This window comes from Canis lupus, chromosome 5 (assembly GCF_011100685.1).
Source record: "Canis lupus familiaris isolate Mischka breed German Shepherd chromosome 5, alternate assembly UU_Cfam_GSD_1.0, whole genome shotgun sequence".
NCBI classification, from domain to species: domain Eukaryota; kingdom Metazoa; phylum Chordata; class Mammalia; order Carnivora; family Canidae; genus Canis; species Canis lupus.
The window spans coordinates 37,197,464-37,216,145 of NC_049226.1; the positions used below are offsets into that span (position 1 = coordinate 37,197,464).

The 18,682-nt window shown below is 49.8% G+C and overlaps 1 protein-coding gene across 1 annotated transcript in view; it reads left to right on the forward strand.

The window, feature by feature from the left end:
* LOC102156372 (translation initiation factor IF-2-like) overlaps positions 1-18,682 on the forward strand; it is a 45,683-nt gene that overhangs the window by 256 nt on the left and 26,745 nt on the right. Inside the window, exons 2-3 of the mRNA XM_038538802.1 lie at positions 22-137; positions 12,405-12,542. Coding sequence (XP_038394730.1) covers positions 22-137; positions 12,405-12,542 — 254 coding nt within the window. The remainder of the gene's footprint in view (positions 1-21; positions 138-12,404; positions 12,543-18,682) is intronic.

Below are 18,682 nucleotides of genomic sequence, written 5' to 3' on the forward strand. Positions count from 1 at the left end.
GGCGACGATTCTTGCCGGAAGCTGTGCTTCGCGTGGGGCGGGACTTCCGGGAGGGCAGAGCCCGGAAGCGCGGTCCCTGCGCGCGACGCTTGGCGTTTCCGGGTGCGCGGAGGGCGCTGGAGGTCGGTCTCCCGCAGGTGTGTTGGGCCCCGCTGGGGCGAGTCGGCCCCGGAGCTCTGGTTCTTCTCTGCGGGCGTGGTGGTTGGGGGTGGATTAGAGGGAGCCGTGGCGTGGGAGACTCGACGGGTTTTATTCCCGGTGCGATTAGCGTGAACGCACGCTTCCGAGGACTGCTTCTGCCGTCTGCTGGGGAAGCAAGGCAGGAAGAGGGGTTAGGGCAGCAAGCTCTGCAGCAGCAGGGTCTCGGCTCACCAGTCGGGTGATCTTGAAGAAAAAAGATTCTTTTAAGATTTTATTTACTTCTTTTAGAGAGTGAGTGAGCAGGAGCCGAGGGCGCTGCAGAGGGGGAGGGAGGAGCAGGGAGCCCGGGCGGGCCCGAGCCCAGGACCCGAGCCCAAGGCGGTGCTTCAGGCCTGAGCCACCCAGGGGCCCGAATGGGACGGTCGCGGCCGGTGAGCCTCGGTCTCCTTATCTGTAGAGGGGGAGGGGGAGGGGGAGGGGGAGTGATAGTATCTCCGCTCTACGGCCTTTGTAGTTAAAGGTCCTTCCTAAGGAGCTGTGCAGAGCGCCTTCAGGGGGAGGGAAGAGGCGCTCAGTGAGTGGTAGCAAAACTAGAAGGAAGTAAAGAGCTTCAAGCCACGTGAGATGTATCGAGACGGCTGACGGGGACGTGCTGGGCGAGCATCTCAACCGGGGAGGGCCGCTTTTTTTTTTTTTTTTTTAATGATTTATTTTTTTATTGGTGTTCAGTTTGCCAGCACACAGAGGAACACCCAGGGCTCATCCCGTCAAGTGCCCCCCTCGGTGCCCGCCACCCAGTCACCCCCACCCCCGCCCTCCTCCCCTTCCACCACCCCTGGTTCGTTTCCCGGAGTTAGGAGTCTCTCATGTTCTGTCTCCCTAGGGAGGGCGACTTACCTGGAAGCCCCACTCATGGGAAAGGGGCTGGTGGAAGGTTAGCCAGCAGCTCTGCAAAAATGCCTTCTGGGGCCCCTGGGGGGGGGGGGGTGGGGAGGGCTCGGTGAAGTGTCTGCCTTCTGCTCAGGTCGTGGTCCCAGGGCCCTGGGATCGAATCCTGCATCGGACTCCTCCTTCTCCCTCTGCCCCGCACCCCCAAAGTTTTTTTTTTTTTTTTTTTTTAAAGATTTTATTTATTCATTCATGATAGGCAGAGGGAGAAGTAGGCTGCACGCAGGGAGCCCGACGTGGGATTCGATCCCAGGACCCCGGGGTCACCACCTGAGCCAAAGGCAGGCACTTAAACCACTGAGCCACCCAGGCTGCCCTCTCTCAAGTCTTTAAAAAAAAAAAAAAAAAAGTGTTCTGTACTCGGAGTAACCTTCCTCTTGGGGGTCAGGAAAACACATTCGCTACTGGACACCCCTTAGAGGGCTTACACACAAAGTTATGGCGCTGCCATTCCTGCAGGTTTTCAAAATAAAAGACAGTACTTGATGTGTGAAATGAAAAGGCAACCTACAGAAAGAGAAAAGATTTGCAGATCATGTGGCTGTTAAAGGTCTAGTATACAAAACAGGTAAGGAACTACAAGTCGATAGAAAAGAAAACCCAACTTAAAGATGAACCACGGGGGCATCCGGGTGGCTCAGTCGGTTCAGCATCTGCCTTCAGCTCAGGTCATGATACCCGCGTCTTAGGATGGAGCCCTGTGTGGGGCTCCCTGTTAGCTGGGAGTCTGCTCTGCTTCTGCAGCCCTCCCCTGTTGGTGTTCCCTCTCCCTCTCTGTCAAATAAATAAAATCTTAAAAAAAAAAAAAAAAAAAAAGCAAAGAAATACATCTCCCCCCTCCGAAAAACCATACAAATGACCAATCAGTGCATGAAAAGGTGTTCAATATCACTAATCAGGAAAATGCAGATGGGAACCACAAGATACCTCCTCAAACCTGTTAGAATGGTTTTAGCAAAGAGACCAAACAAGTGTCAGTGGAGTAAAGGGATCCTTGGGCACTGTTGGCAGTCCTAATTGTTGTAGCTGCTAGGGAAAACAATACGGAGGTTCCTTTAACAAAAAAAAAAAAAAAAAAAGGGGAGATCCCTGGGTGGCTCAGTGGTTTAGCACCTGCCTTTGGCCCAGGGTGTGATCCTGGAGTCCCAGGATTGAGTCCCACATTGGGCTCCCTGCATGGAGCCTGCTTCTCCCTCTGCCTGTGTCTCTGCCTCTCTCTCTCTCTGTCTCTCATGAATAAAAAAAAAAAAAAAAAATAGAACCATAGGATCCAGCAATCCCAGTTCTGGGCACATCTCCAAAAGACATGAATTCACTGTCTTGAGATCTATGCACCCCCATGTTCCCTGCAGCATTATTCACAATAACCGAGACCTGGAAATAACCTGAGTGTACATTGATGGATGGGTAAATAAAATGGGAGATATGCATGTATATCTCTGTATAGATATACACATTTATAACTATGAATATATGTTTGTAAGACGTTTATGCAATATGTAATACATGTAGCATTTATAATTATTGCATATACACATAAATAATACTATTCAGCAAACAAGGGTTTGCAACATCAAGGATGGGACTTGAGGGCATAATGCTAAGTGCAATAAGACACACCTACTGTATGATCTGAATTACAAATGGAATTCAAAAAGAATTGAACTAGAAACAGTAGGTTGGTGGTTACCTGAGGGTGGAGGGTGAAGGTGGTCAAAGGGTACAGACTCCAGTATAAGATGAATAAGTTCTGGGGATCTAAGGTGCAACATGGTGCCTCTAACAATACTATATATTCGAAAGTTACTAAGAGAGTAGATCTTTAAATCAGACCCACCCAGATTCCAGGGGAGGGGCTACAGATTCCACCCTTAGTTGAAGAATCAAAGACCCTGCAGAAAGACACCAGGAATGAAGAGCCTGTGCTTCCCCAGAGCCCTCTGAGCGCCCTGTGAGCTTCCGTGAAGACGTGGCCATCATGCAGAATGAACACTGGTGTGGGTTTCCATAGATGTACAAATATACATATGTAACTTACTACTCGGCTCTCTGGTATCTACACCTGTAGGTATGGTTGCCATGAGTCGGTCCCCTCGCCCAGCCATCTCTCTGTGTATCTCACCAATCTTAATTTCCGCATCCACAAAGCTGAGGCAACCCTGGGCTCCCGAGGCTCTCCTGATCTGACCAAAGGACACCTGCTCTGGGGACCTGAGGCTCCCATTGGCCTTCCTCAAAAACACACTGATTCCTGAAATGTATTCAATCAACACATGGAGCTTATGCTACTAGGTCCTAGATACTGTTGGTGTACAGATCAGAACAGGATCGACACAGTCTTGCCACCCAAAAGTTCAGAGCTGGTGTCTTGGGGGCTGGGATGGAGCCTGGCCCTAGGGCAGAGGAAAATGTTAGAAGAGAATGTAGACCATCAATGATGTTCTTGTCTTCATTGGGTCTAACTCAGGTGTTCCTGCTTTAGATCCCTGGAACCCAGACAACTCCACAAGATAGTTTTTGAATCAGAAGTTATTTTGAAACAAATCCTATAGTCTTCCAAAGACCAGTTATATTGCCCTCAAGTTGCTCAGCAGGTTCTCCAAACCACCTATCTTTGCTTACTAGGAACTTTGAAACAGTTCAAGCAGGACTTCCTTAGCTTCCCAGCTCTGTGCTCCAGGGCAGTCACGTTGCTGTCCTTCCAGGCAGGAGGAGCCCTCGGCATGCTTTGCTTATTGATCTAACCCTCTGTATGCATCACTTCATTTAATACTGCTCACAAATCTGCTGGGATGTAATCATAACCCCCTTTCACAGGAGTTAAAACAGGCTCAGACAATGACTTGCTTATGGTCTACACACCTGCCAGACTTCATAGCCTGCAGGCCTAACCAAGCCAGCTTATCAGTGCCTAGGGATAGGATTCAGATGTTTTGGCCTAGGCTCCTCGTTCAGGGAGGGACTCAGATTTAAACTTTGATAGTGGGATCCCTGGGTGGCGCAGCGGTTTGGCGCCTGCCTTTGGCCAGGGGCACGATCCTGGAGACCCGGGATCGAATCCCACATCGGGCTCCCGGTGCATGGAGCCTGCTTCTCCCTCTGCCTGTGTCTCTGCCCCCCCCCTCTCTCTCTGTGACTATCATAAATAAATAAAAAATTTAAATTTTGATAGTATTTCTATCTGAGGTTACACAGTCAATACATGAGCAGGATTGAATGAAAGTGCTTTTCATACAACTTTAAACTTGGGTGCCCTTACTGGATCATACGGTCTATACCACAGGTCAACAAGAAAAGGCTTGGTGGCATGGGACACCTGGGTGGCTCAGTGGTTCAGCATCTGCCTTCTGCTCAGGTTGTGATCCCGGGGTCCTGGGATCAAGTTCTGCGTTGGGCTCCCCGCAGGGAGCCTGTTTCTCCCTCTGCCTGTGTCTCTGCCTCTCTGTGTCCCTCATCTATATTGTAGATTAATTTTTTTTTTAGATTTTATTTATTTACTCCTGAGAGCGAGCGAGAGAGGCAGAGACACAGGCAGAGGGAGAAGCAGGCTCCATGCAGGGAGCCCTACACGGGACTCGATCCCAGGTCTCCAGGATCACGCCCTGGGCTGAAGGCAGCACTAAACTGCTGAGCCGCCCAGGCTGCCCTACTATAGATTAACTTTTAAAATAAATCTTGTAGGTATCTTGGGCATAGCAACATGCTGTTGCATCATTGTGTGTTAAAAATACCTCTTGTGTTTTCAAGAATACTGCCCATTTTTGCCAGAAGGGAGGAAGATGGGGGGAATGAGTGAAATAAAGGGTATCAGGTGCACACTTAGCCTGATGAGTGCTAAGAAAGGTATAGAATTGTCAAATCACAATATGGGACACCTGGAATCAATATAACACAGTATGTTAATTGTACTTAGATTTCAAAAGAGACTACTACCGTCTTTAAGTCTCTGGCATATATATTAATATATCAAGAGGAAAAAAGAGAGAGAGAAGTGGACTCAACCTGTCCGAGGCTCCAAGAGGCTTCAGTTTGGCCACGGTTCATGCCTCCGATGCTTTATTCTTTGGATCCTCGGTGTCAAGCACAGTGCCCAGGACTTGAGGTGGGGTGGAGGGGCTCAGTAAGTGTCCGCTGGAGGCACAGAGGGCCTGCCTGGTGTCCATCTGCTCCGGCTGCCACAATACAACATCACAGACTTGGGCGGTCGGGGGAGCATGGCCAACAGAAGTTAATTTTCTCACCGTTCTAGAGGCTTTCAGAAGTCTGAGGTCAAGGTTACCAGGGCTGGTTTCTCCTGGGGCCTCTCTTCTTGCAGATGCCCGCCCTCTTTCTGTGCCTTTCCATGGATTGCCCTCTGTGAGTCTCTGGTATCTCTGTGTGTGTCCAAATTCCTTCTTATGAGGACACCAGCTGTGTTGGATTGGGGCCTACCGTAGGGGCCTCATTTAGATATAATCCCATCTTTAAAGACCCCCCGTCTCCAAAAACAGTCACGTTTTGAAATCCTGGGGATTAGGGTTGCAACCTCTGGATTTTGAGGGGGGCGCAATTCAGCCCCTAGCAGCTCACTCTACCCCTGCCCCACACAGTAGAAGGAAGGACATTGGGGGCCCTCTCTCCGTGAGATCCCAGCTGCTAAACCTGAACCACAGTCTGAAATGAGGGGATTCAGACTCCGGCCTAGAGGCAGGGCGAGAGGCCGTGGGGCACCTCTCTCTCCCCGCTTTATTGGAATAGTCTTCTCACGTGCAGGGAGGCTAGCCCTTCCACAGACCTAGCAGGTGCACCCAGCTGGCCCTAGGCTGGAGCGATGAAGTCTTCTGATTATCAGCACACCTTCTAGATCCGTCCCACATCCTCAGTGAAACATTGTCTGGGTGGCTCCTCCAATCAGCTGGCCCTGAGGCTCTGCCTGCAGGTGTCACAGGGTAACAATCCCGAGGCTTGCGATGCCCGCCCTGACCACTAAGGGGCGCACCGGACCCGCCGCCTCCACCTGGTTTTAGGGCTTGTTTTTAGCGCCACCAAGTGCTAAGCACCGCTCGCGGTAGAAAGAAGGCACGAAGGCACCCTTCACCAAGGAGCTTGTGAACTGGCCGGCGGCTGGCAAATGTGACCATAGTATTTTGCCCTCACCAGTTTATACGACTGGTGGAATTTCCAACCTACATTGGTGACCCATCCACCCAGTGCTAGCCCTCTGTCCCTCCAACGATCTGTGTCACTCTTATACACTTCAAACAAAGTGAGGCACATTATCTAGAGATTTTTTTCTTCTAACTTTGGGTCTCTCTCACTTCAAGCAGCTAGTGAGCTACCTCCCTCTCTCTCTCTCTCTCTCTCTCTCTCTTAGATTTTATTTATTTATTCATGAGAGACACAGAGAGAGGCAGAGACACAGGCAGAGGGAGAAGCAGGCTCCATGCAGGGAGCCCAATGTGGGACTCGATCCCAGGACCCCAGGATCACGCCCTAAGCCAAAGGCAGACGCTCAACCACTGAGCCACCCAGGTGTCCCACTAGTGAGCTACCTCCAATGTCCCTGGACCTCTGTAACACTCAGGAGTGCCCACCTGGGGCATCTGGGCAGAGGGACCAAGGTCTTTCTGACCCAAGATGATAAGCATCTTAGATCCCTGTGGTCTGATGACTGGGCACATCATGGTCCCCCCTCCATTTGCCATGATGAATGTGTCACCTTCATCTCTACCCCATGTGATGGACTGAATTGTGTTCCCCTCAAATTTTAGGGTGGAAGCCCTCACCCCGTGTAAGCCCCAGACATTTGGAGATATGCGGCAACAAAGATAATTAGGGTAAATTAAGTAAAATGAGGCCTTGGGGGTGTACCCTGATCCAATCTGACTAGTTATTTCTAGAAGAAATAAGAACCACAAGGATGACTTCACACAGTGACGGTCCACGCGAGGCCACAGCGAGGTGGCAAGTGTCTGCAAGCCTCTGAAGAAACCAAAACTGGATCTGGGGCTTCCAACCTCCAGAACTGTAGGGAATACGTGTCTGCTATTGAAGCTCCACCCAATCTTTGGTATTTTGTTCCAGCCTGAGCAGACTAACGGGAACCTGGCATGGCCCTTGGGAAGCCCTGGGGAACCTGAAACCATGAGGTCTGAATTTTCTGCCAACCCAGCACAGTGGCTCAAAGGAAGGCGAGAGGAATAGAATTGTTTTTGCACGGCTGAATGTTTTTTTGTTTGTTTGTTTGGGAATCCTATCCAGACCACCAGGAAACAACTGATTTGATGGTTGGGTGTTAGGATGGGTGTTAGAATAGGTTAGCAGGATGGGTGTCAGTGATGGTGTGCTCGGGGTACAGAAGAACGGTGTCAGGGAAGGCTTCTCACAAAAGGCTTTGGGAAAGTTAGTTAGTGGGAGCTTTCTAGAATGGCAACACAAGGAAAGCCGTTCTAGCCAAGCAAAAGGGCCGGACACATGAAAGGCAGGAGTGTATCCAGAACATGACTCATGTGGTTCACTGAGTGCCAACTCCGGGATGGGCACGCTTCCGTGAACTTCAGCGTATTATAAGTCACATAACCCTCACAACCATCCCGCTGGCTGTGCGCTATTATTGTCCCCATTTCACAGAGGAGAAACTGAGGCACAAAGGGATTACCTGCCCGAGATTACAAAGCCTGTAAGTAACGGAGTTAGAATGCAAACACAGGTCCTCTGTGTCCCCCATCTGCATCCCCCCACCTCACTATTTAGCCCCCCCAAATGGCTGCCATGACTGGGCATAAATGAAGGAAGGAGCAGGGCCAGGAGGTGTGCCTAGAAGCCAGCAAAAGTCAGGTGATGGAGGGGAGGGCCCTGGCGTTTTAACTTTAGGCTGCAGGCCAGGATTACTCGGGCTGGGGTTCCCAGACCCCGGAAAGGTCGTTGATCTACTATGGGGGGCCTGGGACATGCAGAAGAATTCTTCAGTTGGCCCTCTTCCCTTCGAAGTTCTTCTGAAGTGATCAACACAATCAGTACAGGTCTCAGGAATGGCTGGCCGCACACTTCCACACCTGTAGTTGCATTTCTGGTCCTGGTCCTGCTGGCACCAGGGCAGCTCCCAAGGGACCAAGGTTCACTATCTAATTCTTAGCCCACACTGGGGTTGTCGGATACACTCTCAGGGACTTCCAGATAATTTTTTTTGTGCAGTGCAGTTCCTCATATCACTCAATTTGAAAAACACCACAGCAGGATCCTAAGGCGGGGGGCATGGACACAGAGGCCAGATGCTGGGGACCCAGGTGTGCCTTGTGTGGGGGCTGCTTATGGCCCAGGGCGTCAGGAGTGGTCCGGGGAGGAGGGGTGCCCCTGGCACAGCTGGCATCTATGGAGACAGCATGGTGCCGACAGGGGTCTGTGGAGTCTGGGGTCCTGGCTTGGGTTACCTAGCCAAGTAACCTGGGGCAAGTTTCTTTTTCAAAGATTTTACTTTTACTAATTTGATAGAGACAGAGAGAGAGAGTGCGCACAAGCAGGGAGAGCTGCAGGCTGAGGCAGAGGAATTAGCAGGCTCCCCGCCAATCAGGGAGCCCAATGTGGGGCTTGATCCCAGGACCCTGAGGTCATGACCTGAGCCAAAGGCAGGTGCTCAACCAACTGAGCCACCCAGGTGCCTCTGGGGCAAGTTTTGTAGGTGGTCTGGACCTAGCTCCCCAGGATACAGGGAGGATTACAGGAAGCAGTAGAGGCAAAGGCCTGAAACAGGCCTGATGCATGGTGGTCTCTTCCTAGTCCTTCCCTCCCTCCCCTTTCTCTTGCTCTCCCTCCTTCCCTCCCCCCTGCCCCCCCCCCCCGGCCTGTCATCCTGCCCTGGTCTCCCCGCTAGCCTTTGAGAGAAGACATTGGGTGGGGACTCAAAGGGGTGCAGGGAGGCCTGAGGCAGAGCAGCATGGCCTGGCTCAGGGTAGGGATGGTGCACATGGAGGGAATGCCCACACCAGGCCGTGGTCTGAAGTGGAATCCTCAGAATCCGCTGATGGATGCAGGGTGGAGGGGGGATAAAGAAAATTTGGGAATCAAGGGGAACTCCACGGTTTTAGCCTGGTTACGTGGGCAGGTGGTGTTGCTTTTTGCAGGGTGGTGGAAGGCAGAGGACAGCAGGTTTACTGTCAATAGAGAGAGGCCCATTTGCATCACATTATGTTTGGGTTGCCAATCGTAGATGGATTTAGTGAGCAGTTCCTTAAAACCCTGGAGCTTGGGCGTGTGGGTGGCTCAGTGGTTGAGCATCTGCCTTCAGCTCGGGTAGTGATCCTGGGGTCCTGGGATCAAGTCCCACATCGGGCTCCCCGCAGGGAGCCTGCTTCTCCCTCTATCTGTGTCTCTGCTTCTCTCTCTCTGTGTCATTCATGAATAAGTAAATAAAATCTGGAAAAAAAAAAATCCTGGAGCTCACTGAGATCTCTTGGGGTGAGTATCTCAGGCCATAGATAATATGCGGCCTCAACCCGGAGACACAGCAATATTCCCAAAACCAAAAACCAGAGCAGAGGAGCTAGATCCAGTAAAGCAGGCTGAGAATGAGGCACCCACAGGGCAAATTCAAGCTGCCAAATACCTAGAGGTCAAGGTCCACCAGAACAGAGGAGAGGCCACGAGTGGCTGCATTGTCCCCACTCTGCACACTGCCATCAGCTGATCCTGGCACACCCATCCCCAGCCACAGACAAGACCTCAGAACCCTTCTTAACACTGTTTCTGGCCACCACCGCTCATAGGTTACAGATGGCACATGAACTAAATCTGTTTGCCTTTCCCAATATAATGCCATCTCCTAGTTTGGTAGAAGATGCAAGTGAGTTTCAGAGATATTTGTCCTCCCGATATTGCACCAGAGTGGTATGGCCCAGAGGAAAACCGTTTAGGTGGATTCCAAAATATTTTTTTGTGCAACCATTGGGCATTAGTCAGGCTTCTCCAGGCTTCTCCAAAAAAAACCCCCAAAAAACAAAGAACAACAACAACAAAACAAACCAAACAAACAAACAAAATAAAACAAACAAAAAACCAACAGAGACAGAGGACAGAGCACGTGTGTGTGTGTGTGTTTGTGTGTGGTTGGGTGTGGGTGTGGAAGAAGGAACAGATTTATTTGAAGGAATTGGCTTATGTGATCATGGAAGCTGGTAAGTTCACAATCTGCAGGGCGAGCCAGCAGGCCAGACACCCAGAAGAGTTGTAGCTGCGTCCAAAGGCCACGTGTTGGCAAAATTCCCTCTTCCTCTGGGACTGGGATGCTCAGTCTTTTTTTCTTTTTTTCTTTCCGCTCAGACCTTCAACTGATTGGACAAGGCCCACCCACATTCTGGAAGATCATCTGCTTTACTCAAAGTCTACTGATCTAAATGTTCTCTTACCTAAGAAAACACCATTACAGAAATGTCTAGTATAGCGCTCGACTGAATATCTGGGTCCTGTGGCCTGTGACACATCAAATTAACTATCATGTATTGGTTTAGATTGGCTGGTTTTAGGACCCTGAATTAAAAGTAAGTCTTAAAAAAAAAAAAAAAAAAAAAAAAAATAAATAAATAAATAAAAGTAAGTCTTGGCTGATGTTAGGAAGAAAGGTGGAAATGGGGAGAGTGCTGACTGTCCCTTGCTAGGGGAACATCTCACAGGGGCCTTGTCTTTGCTGATTATCAAGGCATCTGAACTATAAGTACCTGGATAAGAGCAGTAAGGGCTGCAATTTATCAAGCACTTGCTGTGTACCCAGAACCCTGTTGAGCACTTGCTGTTTTAGGGATTAGCTCCTTTGGGATCACCCAGGCCCCTGTGTGGGCTCTGTTGCTCCCCACCAGGACTCTGACCCAGGAAGCCAGCTGCAGAACCTCTTTCTTGGGAGCCAACCAGTAATTCTGGTCCCTTCTCCACAGATTGGAGGATATTTCTCAAGAGGGATGGTAGGGGGACACCTCGGGGGGCGGGGGGGGCTAAGAGGTTGAGCATCTGCCTTCAGCTCAGGTTGTGATCCCTGGGGTCCTGGGATCGAGTCCTGCATCAGGCTACCTTCGGGGAGCCTGCTTCTCCTTTTGCCTATTTCTCTGCCTCTTTCTCTTTCTGTGTCTCTCATGAATAAATAAATAAAATCTTAATTTATTTCTTAATTTAATCTTAATAAAAAAAAAAAGAGGGTTGGTGGGGCAGGAATTCCTCTTCTCCTCAGGGTCCTGAAACCAGAGCCCAGAAGGTTTCTTTGTTCTCTGCTCCCCAGTCTGCCTAACCTACCCCACCCCCTGCCCAAGTGGTCCCTGCTGTTTTAGATGAGGGAAGTGCAAGGGGGGCAGCAATCTCTTACATTAAAAAACGTAAAGATGTAATGCCCCTAGTTCGTGAGAGTCAATGGCATCACCTTCTCTGGGCCACATATTTTACTTCCTTTCTTCTTCCTTCCATCTGTTTTCCCCAGTGTCATAATGCTGTAAAGGAGACGGGAGGGCTGTGTGCACAGGATTGCAAATACCTGACGATCATTTACTTAAGACGACCCTACAAGCTCCTGTTTTATAAGAGAGAGAGAGAGACAAAAAAAAAAAAAAAAAAAAAAACCTCATAAAGATCTTCTTGGATGCAGCTTTATGTTCATACTCCTGTTCCTTCTCCACCCCCCCCCCCCCACTACCACCTAAAGGGAACTGGTAGCAACCAGTCTGCTTTACAGCTCAGCTGGCAAAATGCCTGGAGAGCAGCCAGTGGCCTGGGTTCAATCTACTGATAAGTCATCAATGTCTTTCTCACCCAAAACATCTGGTTTAGGAACCTGAGTTATGAGCTAATATTAAATATAAAAGTTTATAGCATCACATATATAATACTGTTGATTAGAAACATCAAGAAAAGTAATTGACTGGAGGGGACTCTGTGACCAGCTGGTTGAACATCTGGATGGGATCCAAGGGGGCCTGAATTGAATTCCCAATCCATCCATTCTTTCTGGGCTGGGATATTAAAAGGTTCTGACTCTCTTTCTTGGATACTAGCGTTTTGGTTTTATATATATATATATATATATATATATATATATATACACACACACACACACACACACACAAACAGGGGTGCGTGTTCAGTGCACTGGAAAAGACTAAAATAAAATCATTACAATTTTTATCTCCTCTCGCGTCCATTCATTAGACGTTTATCGGTTTTTGTTCCTTCCTTAGCTACAGCCTGTTATCAGCCCTGACCACTTGGTGGCAGCGTACGCTCATTTTTTTTTTTTTTTTTCCGTCTGAGGCCTGAGGTTTGTGCGGAAGAATGCAGCTGCCCCACTCCCATCTGTTTTGCAGCTGAGCAGCGCAGGAGGGGGACCAGCTCCTACCAGTCAGTCTGGGACTTTGTTCTCAGGGGGCTTCACTTGACATACATTACTGAGTCGTCCGCGGAACTCCTTTGCCAACTGCATTCCTGTGACCAAGAACCTGAAGGTAACCAAACCTTCCGTGGATACTCTATGTTCTGTTTGCTGAAGAGTGGCTTCTGGCCAGGACACAGTGGATTTGTCCATCTTCTCTGCTCTACACGGGGTCCAGGACTCTTCTTTCTGTTTGTCTGTCTTTCTTTCTTCTTCTTTTTTTTTTTAAGACTTATTTATTTATTCATGAGAGACACACAGAGAGGCAGAGACACAGGCAGGGGGAGAAGCAGGCTCCCTACAGGAAGCCCAGTGAGGGTGGGACTTGATCCCAGGACCCTAGGATCACAACCTGAGATGAAGGCAGATGCTCAACCACTGAGCCACCAGGTGCCTCTGGACTCTCCTTGCAAAGAGTGTCTTTTCAGGTACAAAGCAGTTTGCATCTCATGCCTCAACTCGGACTGCTTCAGAGCCCCTGCAATGAGTATTGTGTTAAGAAGGACTCTGAGGAGTGCACTTGATGGGATGAGCACTGGGTGTTATACTATATGTTGGCAAATTGAATTCAAATTTTTAAAAATGTAAAAAAATCCATTAATTAGAAAAAAAAAAAAAAGTAAAAAGAAGGACTCTGAGGTCCTTACTGCCCAGGCCCAGAAGGCAGCAATGTGATGCTTGATTATTGACAATGTCAATATAAGGGTATTTGCTACCCTTATACTTTACCATGGGATGTGGAAAGGGCGGTAGGAAGTTATCTGCTATATGACATCCTGATTGGATCTGCATCGTTTTATATCCTCCATTCCACCCCAATTTTTTCCTGCATTTTTGCATCCTGAAAGCTGTTGCTCGGGGAAGGACAGTGAGCCTTCCTCATCATACACACGATCTCTCTGCCCTGTTGGTCCTGAGCTTCAGATAGAAGGAAGTCACCCTGGTGACCCCTTTGCTCCAGGGCACTGCAGGCAGAGGCAGCGAAAGCCACGCATCAGTGTGTCACTGGACCAGTATTGATCGAGCACCGGCGAGAGTCCAAAATAAAAAGGTAGAGATGAGACAATTGTTAAAAAGCTGCCAACTATTCACAGAAGCTGGTCTTCTGAAAAAGTGGCTCTGAGAGCACAGGTTCTTAAAATGTGGATCCTCGTCCAACAGCATGAGTGTCACCCAAGAACTCGTCACAAATGCAAATTCTCAGGCTCCACCCTGGACCCACTGAGTCAGACACTCAGGGGTGGGACCCAGCCCTCTTGTGCTACAGCAAATCCTCCCAGGCATACTGATGCCTGCTCAGGGTAGAGAACCAATGCTTTTGAGTAAAGCCTTCCCTCTCTCCACCCCCCTTCTTTCTTTCTTTTCTTGTTTGCTGAATTCCTTTGAAGAGCCAGGTACAAGATTATTTTGGTCTCTGCACTCATGGAATTTACATACCAATGGGAGAGACAGTGACACTGTGGACCTCTGAGGGCACAAACCAGGGGCACCTCACTCATCTTGGGGAATGGGAGCGGAAATGCAGATGTAGGCAGTAAAACCAGAGCAAAGGGTAAAATGTTAGACCAGAAAAATACAGGCAAGGCAATTCTCAACTTTCCTTTTCCTGCTCTGAATTAATAATTCTCTGCAAACTACTCGTGGACCTCACCTGACACCCTGCTAGGGGGTATCGGGCCATTGGGGTGGAAATAGAGTCCGGGCAGATCCTGCGGATGCATGACCCACAGGGCCAGGAGAAGACAGGGCAATCCAGAAGCCTGGGGCAGTTCCCAGGGATTGTTGCCCGGAGGGATGCAGGCCTGCAGAGTGCCAGATCTAGGGATCATTTTGCAAATCAGCCTGGAAATCTAGATTTGTTCTCAGTGAAATTTCCCGGAAATGTTTATAAACACTCCGTAGGCCAAGAAAGAGATGCGTGGAAGCCAAATTTGGGTTCCTAGGAATGTCTGGCCTGTGGAGCGTTTGTTTCTCTGGCCGCCATCTAGTGGTGGCAAGGGGTTGGTGCACGCTTTATCGCCCCTGGAGCCGAAGGGACAAACTTCTTTCTCCTCCTTTCTTAAATCTGCATTTTGATCTCCAAAAAATATATTGTTAAGACAAGGTTTTGTCCTATGGTTATCCTCCTCCTCCTCCCCCTTCTGGAAAGCGAGTAAGCCGAGGATGGGAGGCAGTGCTGCAAGGTTTCATAGAGGCCCGGGTGGGGTGTGTAATGACAGCCAGGCTTGAGGCCCTGCTCTGCTGCAGGGTGAGGGGCTTGGCAGGGTGGTTCCAGCCGCCTGAATGAAATATGATCAACATTCTGACCTGTCTGGGTTCAGGTCCTAAGAGCTGGAATGAACGTTAAGGATGTTTAGGCCGAATGGACATTCTGGGCCACCTCCCCGGTTGCTGAAGGCTTTTTGTGGTTGAACTTTATGGTCATCTTTAAATATTCCACCCCCGCCCCCACCTCCCTTTCCCAAAATTGTCTGCAAAAGTCTTTGCATGGGGAGAGCTCCTGGCCTGAGTTAGATTCTCCAAGGGGCCTGTATCTCCGGGGGATGGAAGGCTGCAAGTCTGTAGCACCGGGTCCTCCAACCACAGTGGACAGGAGTCCTCCGTGCAATGCATGCAGCTGGGCCCTCTCCCCAGAGCCTCTATCACAGAAAGTCTTGGAGGCTTGCTTTCAGCTACAGACTTGGACAAAACAAGCCAACAGCACCGCTTGGTGATGGCAGCATTTCCTAACTGCATCCTTTGCTATGTTGAAAGAGTCTAAAGATGCTGGGCAACAATTCTTCATTCTGGATGCTAGACTTAGTGACTTTCTGCTGAGAAGCCAAAAGAGAATGAGCTGGACTTTGAAGGAGGGGGACGGGGAGGGGGGCTTGACAGCATGACAGCATCATGACACCAACAGGTGGGATCTAGGGCTACAGAGTATGCTTACTCCCAGCTCGCCCCCATGTTTCTGCCTTGGCCCTAGAGGTTGCTCAGAGGAGCTGCATGCGGTGGTGCTAAGGGACCTTCTCTCCATCCTCCTGTGCGCTCCGGATGTCATCAACAGTTTGACTAAGTAATAGCAAAGACCCCTAAGAATTTCTGGAACCTCGGGGCATCTGGATGGCTCAGTGGTTGAGCATCTGTCTTTGGCTCAGGGCAGGATCCCAGGGTCCTGGGAGGGAGACTGCTTCTCCCTCTGCCTGTGTCTCTGCCTCTCTCTCTCTCATGAATAAATAAATAAAAATCTTTAAAACAAAAGAATTTCTAGAACTTCAAATTCTGTGTCCACCTGCCATTTCTGGTTCATAGGAGAAAGTCCACAGCTTTCTGTCGACACCGTCATGCAAAGTGATGGCTTCCTCATCACACATTGTGGATGCCCGGCTGGGGGTGGGACATGCACCTGCTCTGTGATGTCTTACCATGTGAGGTCCTGGCATGATGGGGACCCAGCCTTCCACCCTCTTCCCTTCTCCTCGTGGAAGCTTCTGGAACAGCACTCTGGGGGTGGCCAGGGCTTCCTGTGAACCTGACAAGGGTAGTGATTGGCTTTCAGAGGCTGACCCCAGCTCATCTCCTATCTCTTCTACCTTCTGGGACTTCCTATAGTCCCTCTTCTGTGTTGACCTTTCCCTGCCTATCTGCAAAGTTAAGAGATGGCTCTTTGCCATTCTCTGCCTTTTGAGGTTGTTGCCGGGACAAGCAGGAAAATAAATGAAAAAGGCTTTGAGTTCTTCACAGAGCAGGTCCTGCAAAGCAGATGTTGGGTGGAAGTTTCCAGATGACAGAAAATTGTACCAAGGCTTGAGGCAGGCTCTGCTTTACTCTTCCAGAGGTTAGGACTTTCCAGCTAGGGTGGTGGCCAAATTCACATAAGTAGGGGGAAGCCCTTTGCAGCTGGGAACTGGGTTGCTGGGTAAAAGGGTGAGAGCCTCAGATGGGGGATAGGGGGCAGGTGCCTCCCTGACTTGGGGAAGTGGAATTTCAGGAGAGGAGATCGGTTTTGTTTTTGTAACTCCTCTCTTCCTGGACAGAGCATGCGCACCAGGAAGGTTCTAGGTTTGCAGAAAAATGGGCAGCACTCCCTGCAGGGACATCGCTAATTCCCCTCCCTGCCCTTCCCGGGTGTCCCAGCCTCAGCCAGGAGAGGCAGGGGCGCGGGGGAAAGAGCCCTGCATGGGAAGCAAAAGGTTCACTAAGCTCTTGCCCCTGCTCAGGGAGAACGAGGTGGGCCCTGGGGCATGTCCTTTCGTCTCCCTGGGCCTCCTGTGGAGTGTGGACATTGGAGCCAATTCCTGGAAAACTTTAGGATCCTGCGCTCTTGCCTTTCTGCTGAATAGAGAGAAGGAGCAAGTTGGACACATGGAAGGCACTTTGCTTTTTGAAAACTTTGGCTCTCCAGTTTATAGAATGATAATTCCCAGGCAGAAATGGCCCCCCACCCCCAATCACTCGGAGTGCAGCCTGATGAGATTCCAGTGCTGGCATCAGGACACGGAGGGTTTACATCTCTCCTGATGGCCCCCGGGGCCCCTTCTTGGGCACAGCTCCTCCTGGCCCCAGCCAGCTCCTGACACATGCGTCTTAAGCCACATTTCTCCCTTTGGTTCCCTGGGTCAGCTTCCTGTGGCTGCTGTGACAAATGACCACAATCTTCGAGGCTTAAAACAACACAGATTTGTCCTCTTATAGCTCTGGAGCTCAGAAGTCTAATATGGGTTGGCAGAGCTGTGTTGCTTCCGGAGGCTCTGGAGGGAGGGGAGTCTGTTTCCTTGTCCCTTCCTGCTTCTAGAGGCACCCACATGCCTCGGCCCATGTCCTTGGCCACTTGGATCTCGTTGTCCATCCTCATATCTTCTTCTCTGACTCTCCTGCCTCTGTCTTATAAGGATCCTGGGGACTCACCTGGGCCCACTTGGATAATCCAGGCCAATCTCCCCATCTCATGGTCTTCACTGTGATTGCATCTGCAAAGCCACTTCTGCCGTGGAAGGCCACAGGTCACGGGGATCAGGACGTGGACGTTTTTTGGGGGGCTATTCTCCAGCCCACACCTTCACACCACACAGGAAGGACCTCAAAGCCTGCACCTGAGCTTCCCAGGTCAGCCCTCCAACACGGGGCCCACGTCCACCAGCTCAGTCCTAGCTGGCTTTGAACTTCTACTGCACAAACCAAGAAGGTTGTGTCCCTGTTCAAATGAAACTAATACTAGCTAATGTTGATTTTGCCAAACACTTTCCTAAGCCTGCTTCTGCCCCTCCCCACTGGCTTGCACTCTCTCTCTTTCTCTCTCAAATAAATAAATAAATAATCTAAAAAAAAAAAAAAAAGGAAAGAAAGAAAATTGAGACACGAGAAACATAAGGAGCCATCCCAGTCACACACAGCTACACGGGGTCCCTCCTGCCAACCACCGCGCATACACACACTGCCCCTTCTAGAACCTGCCACCCCAACACATGCCATGTTGGCATGCAGATTATTCTGAGCTGAAGGCAGTTGAGAATCAGCAGATGTAGGAAGGGCTCACTGCTGATCTCCCCCTTTCTACCTTAAAGCAGGTCATAAATTCCCCACGAGGAAGTATGATCCTCATAACAGTTCTGATCGGTAGTTTCTCAAGCAATTATCTGATGCCAACTAGGCGCCCTGAGATTCACATCACTTCTGACACCTTCTACATGGAGATTGCTCAGGCTTATGAGACTACCCTCTCCCCCAACTTCAGACGCCAAGCAAGTGTAAGTTAGAGACCTGTGTTTCTAACCTAGTAGCTATAGACCTGGTGGGGGGGTGGGGCTCCAGCAATCTCCTTCTTGGGTTTGATTAATTTGAGAGCGCGACTCACAGAACTCAGGAAACCAGTTTACTTATTAGGTTACTGTTTACTACAAAGGATATTAAAAGATGTGAATGAACAGCCAGATGAAGAGATGTGTAGAGTGAGGTCCCGAAAGTAGAAGCTTCTGTCCATGTGGAGGCTTAGCACATGGATGAGTTCTGGCCTACCAATCTGAATGCTCTCTGAACTCTACGTCTGGGTTTGAATGGAGAATCCATTGCAGAAGCATGGTTGATTAAATCATTGATCATTAGAGATTGATAAAACCTGTAGCTCTCCCCCCTCCCTGGCAGTCAGGGGTGGGCCTGAAAACTCGAACCCTCTAACTGTGGCTGTTTCCCCTGGCAAAGTATCCCCTATCTTTAGGGGATTTCCAAAAGCCA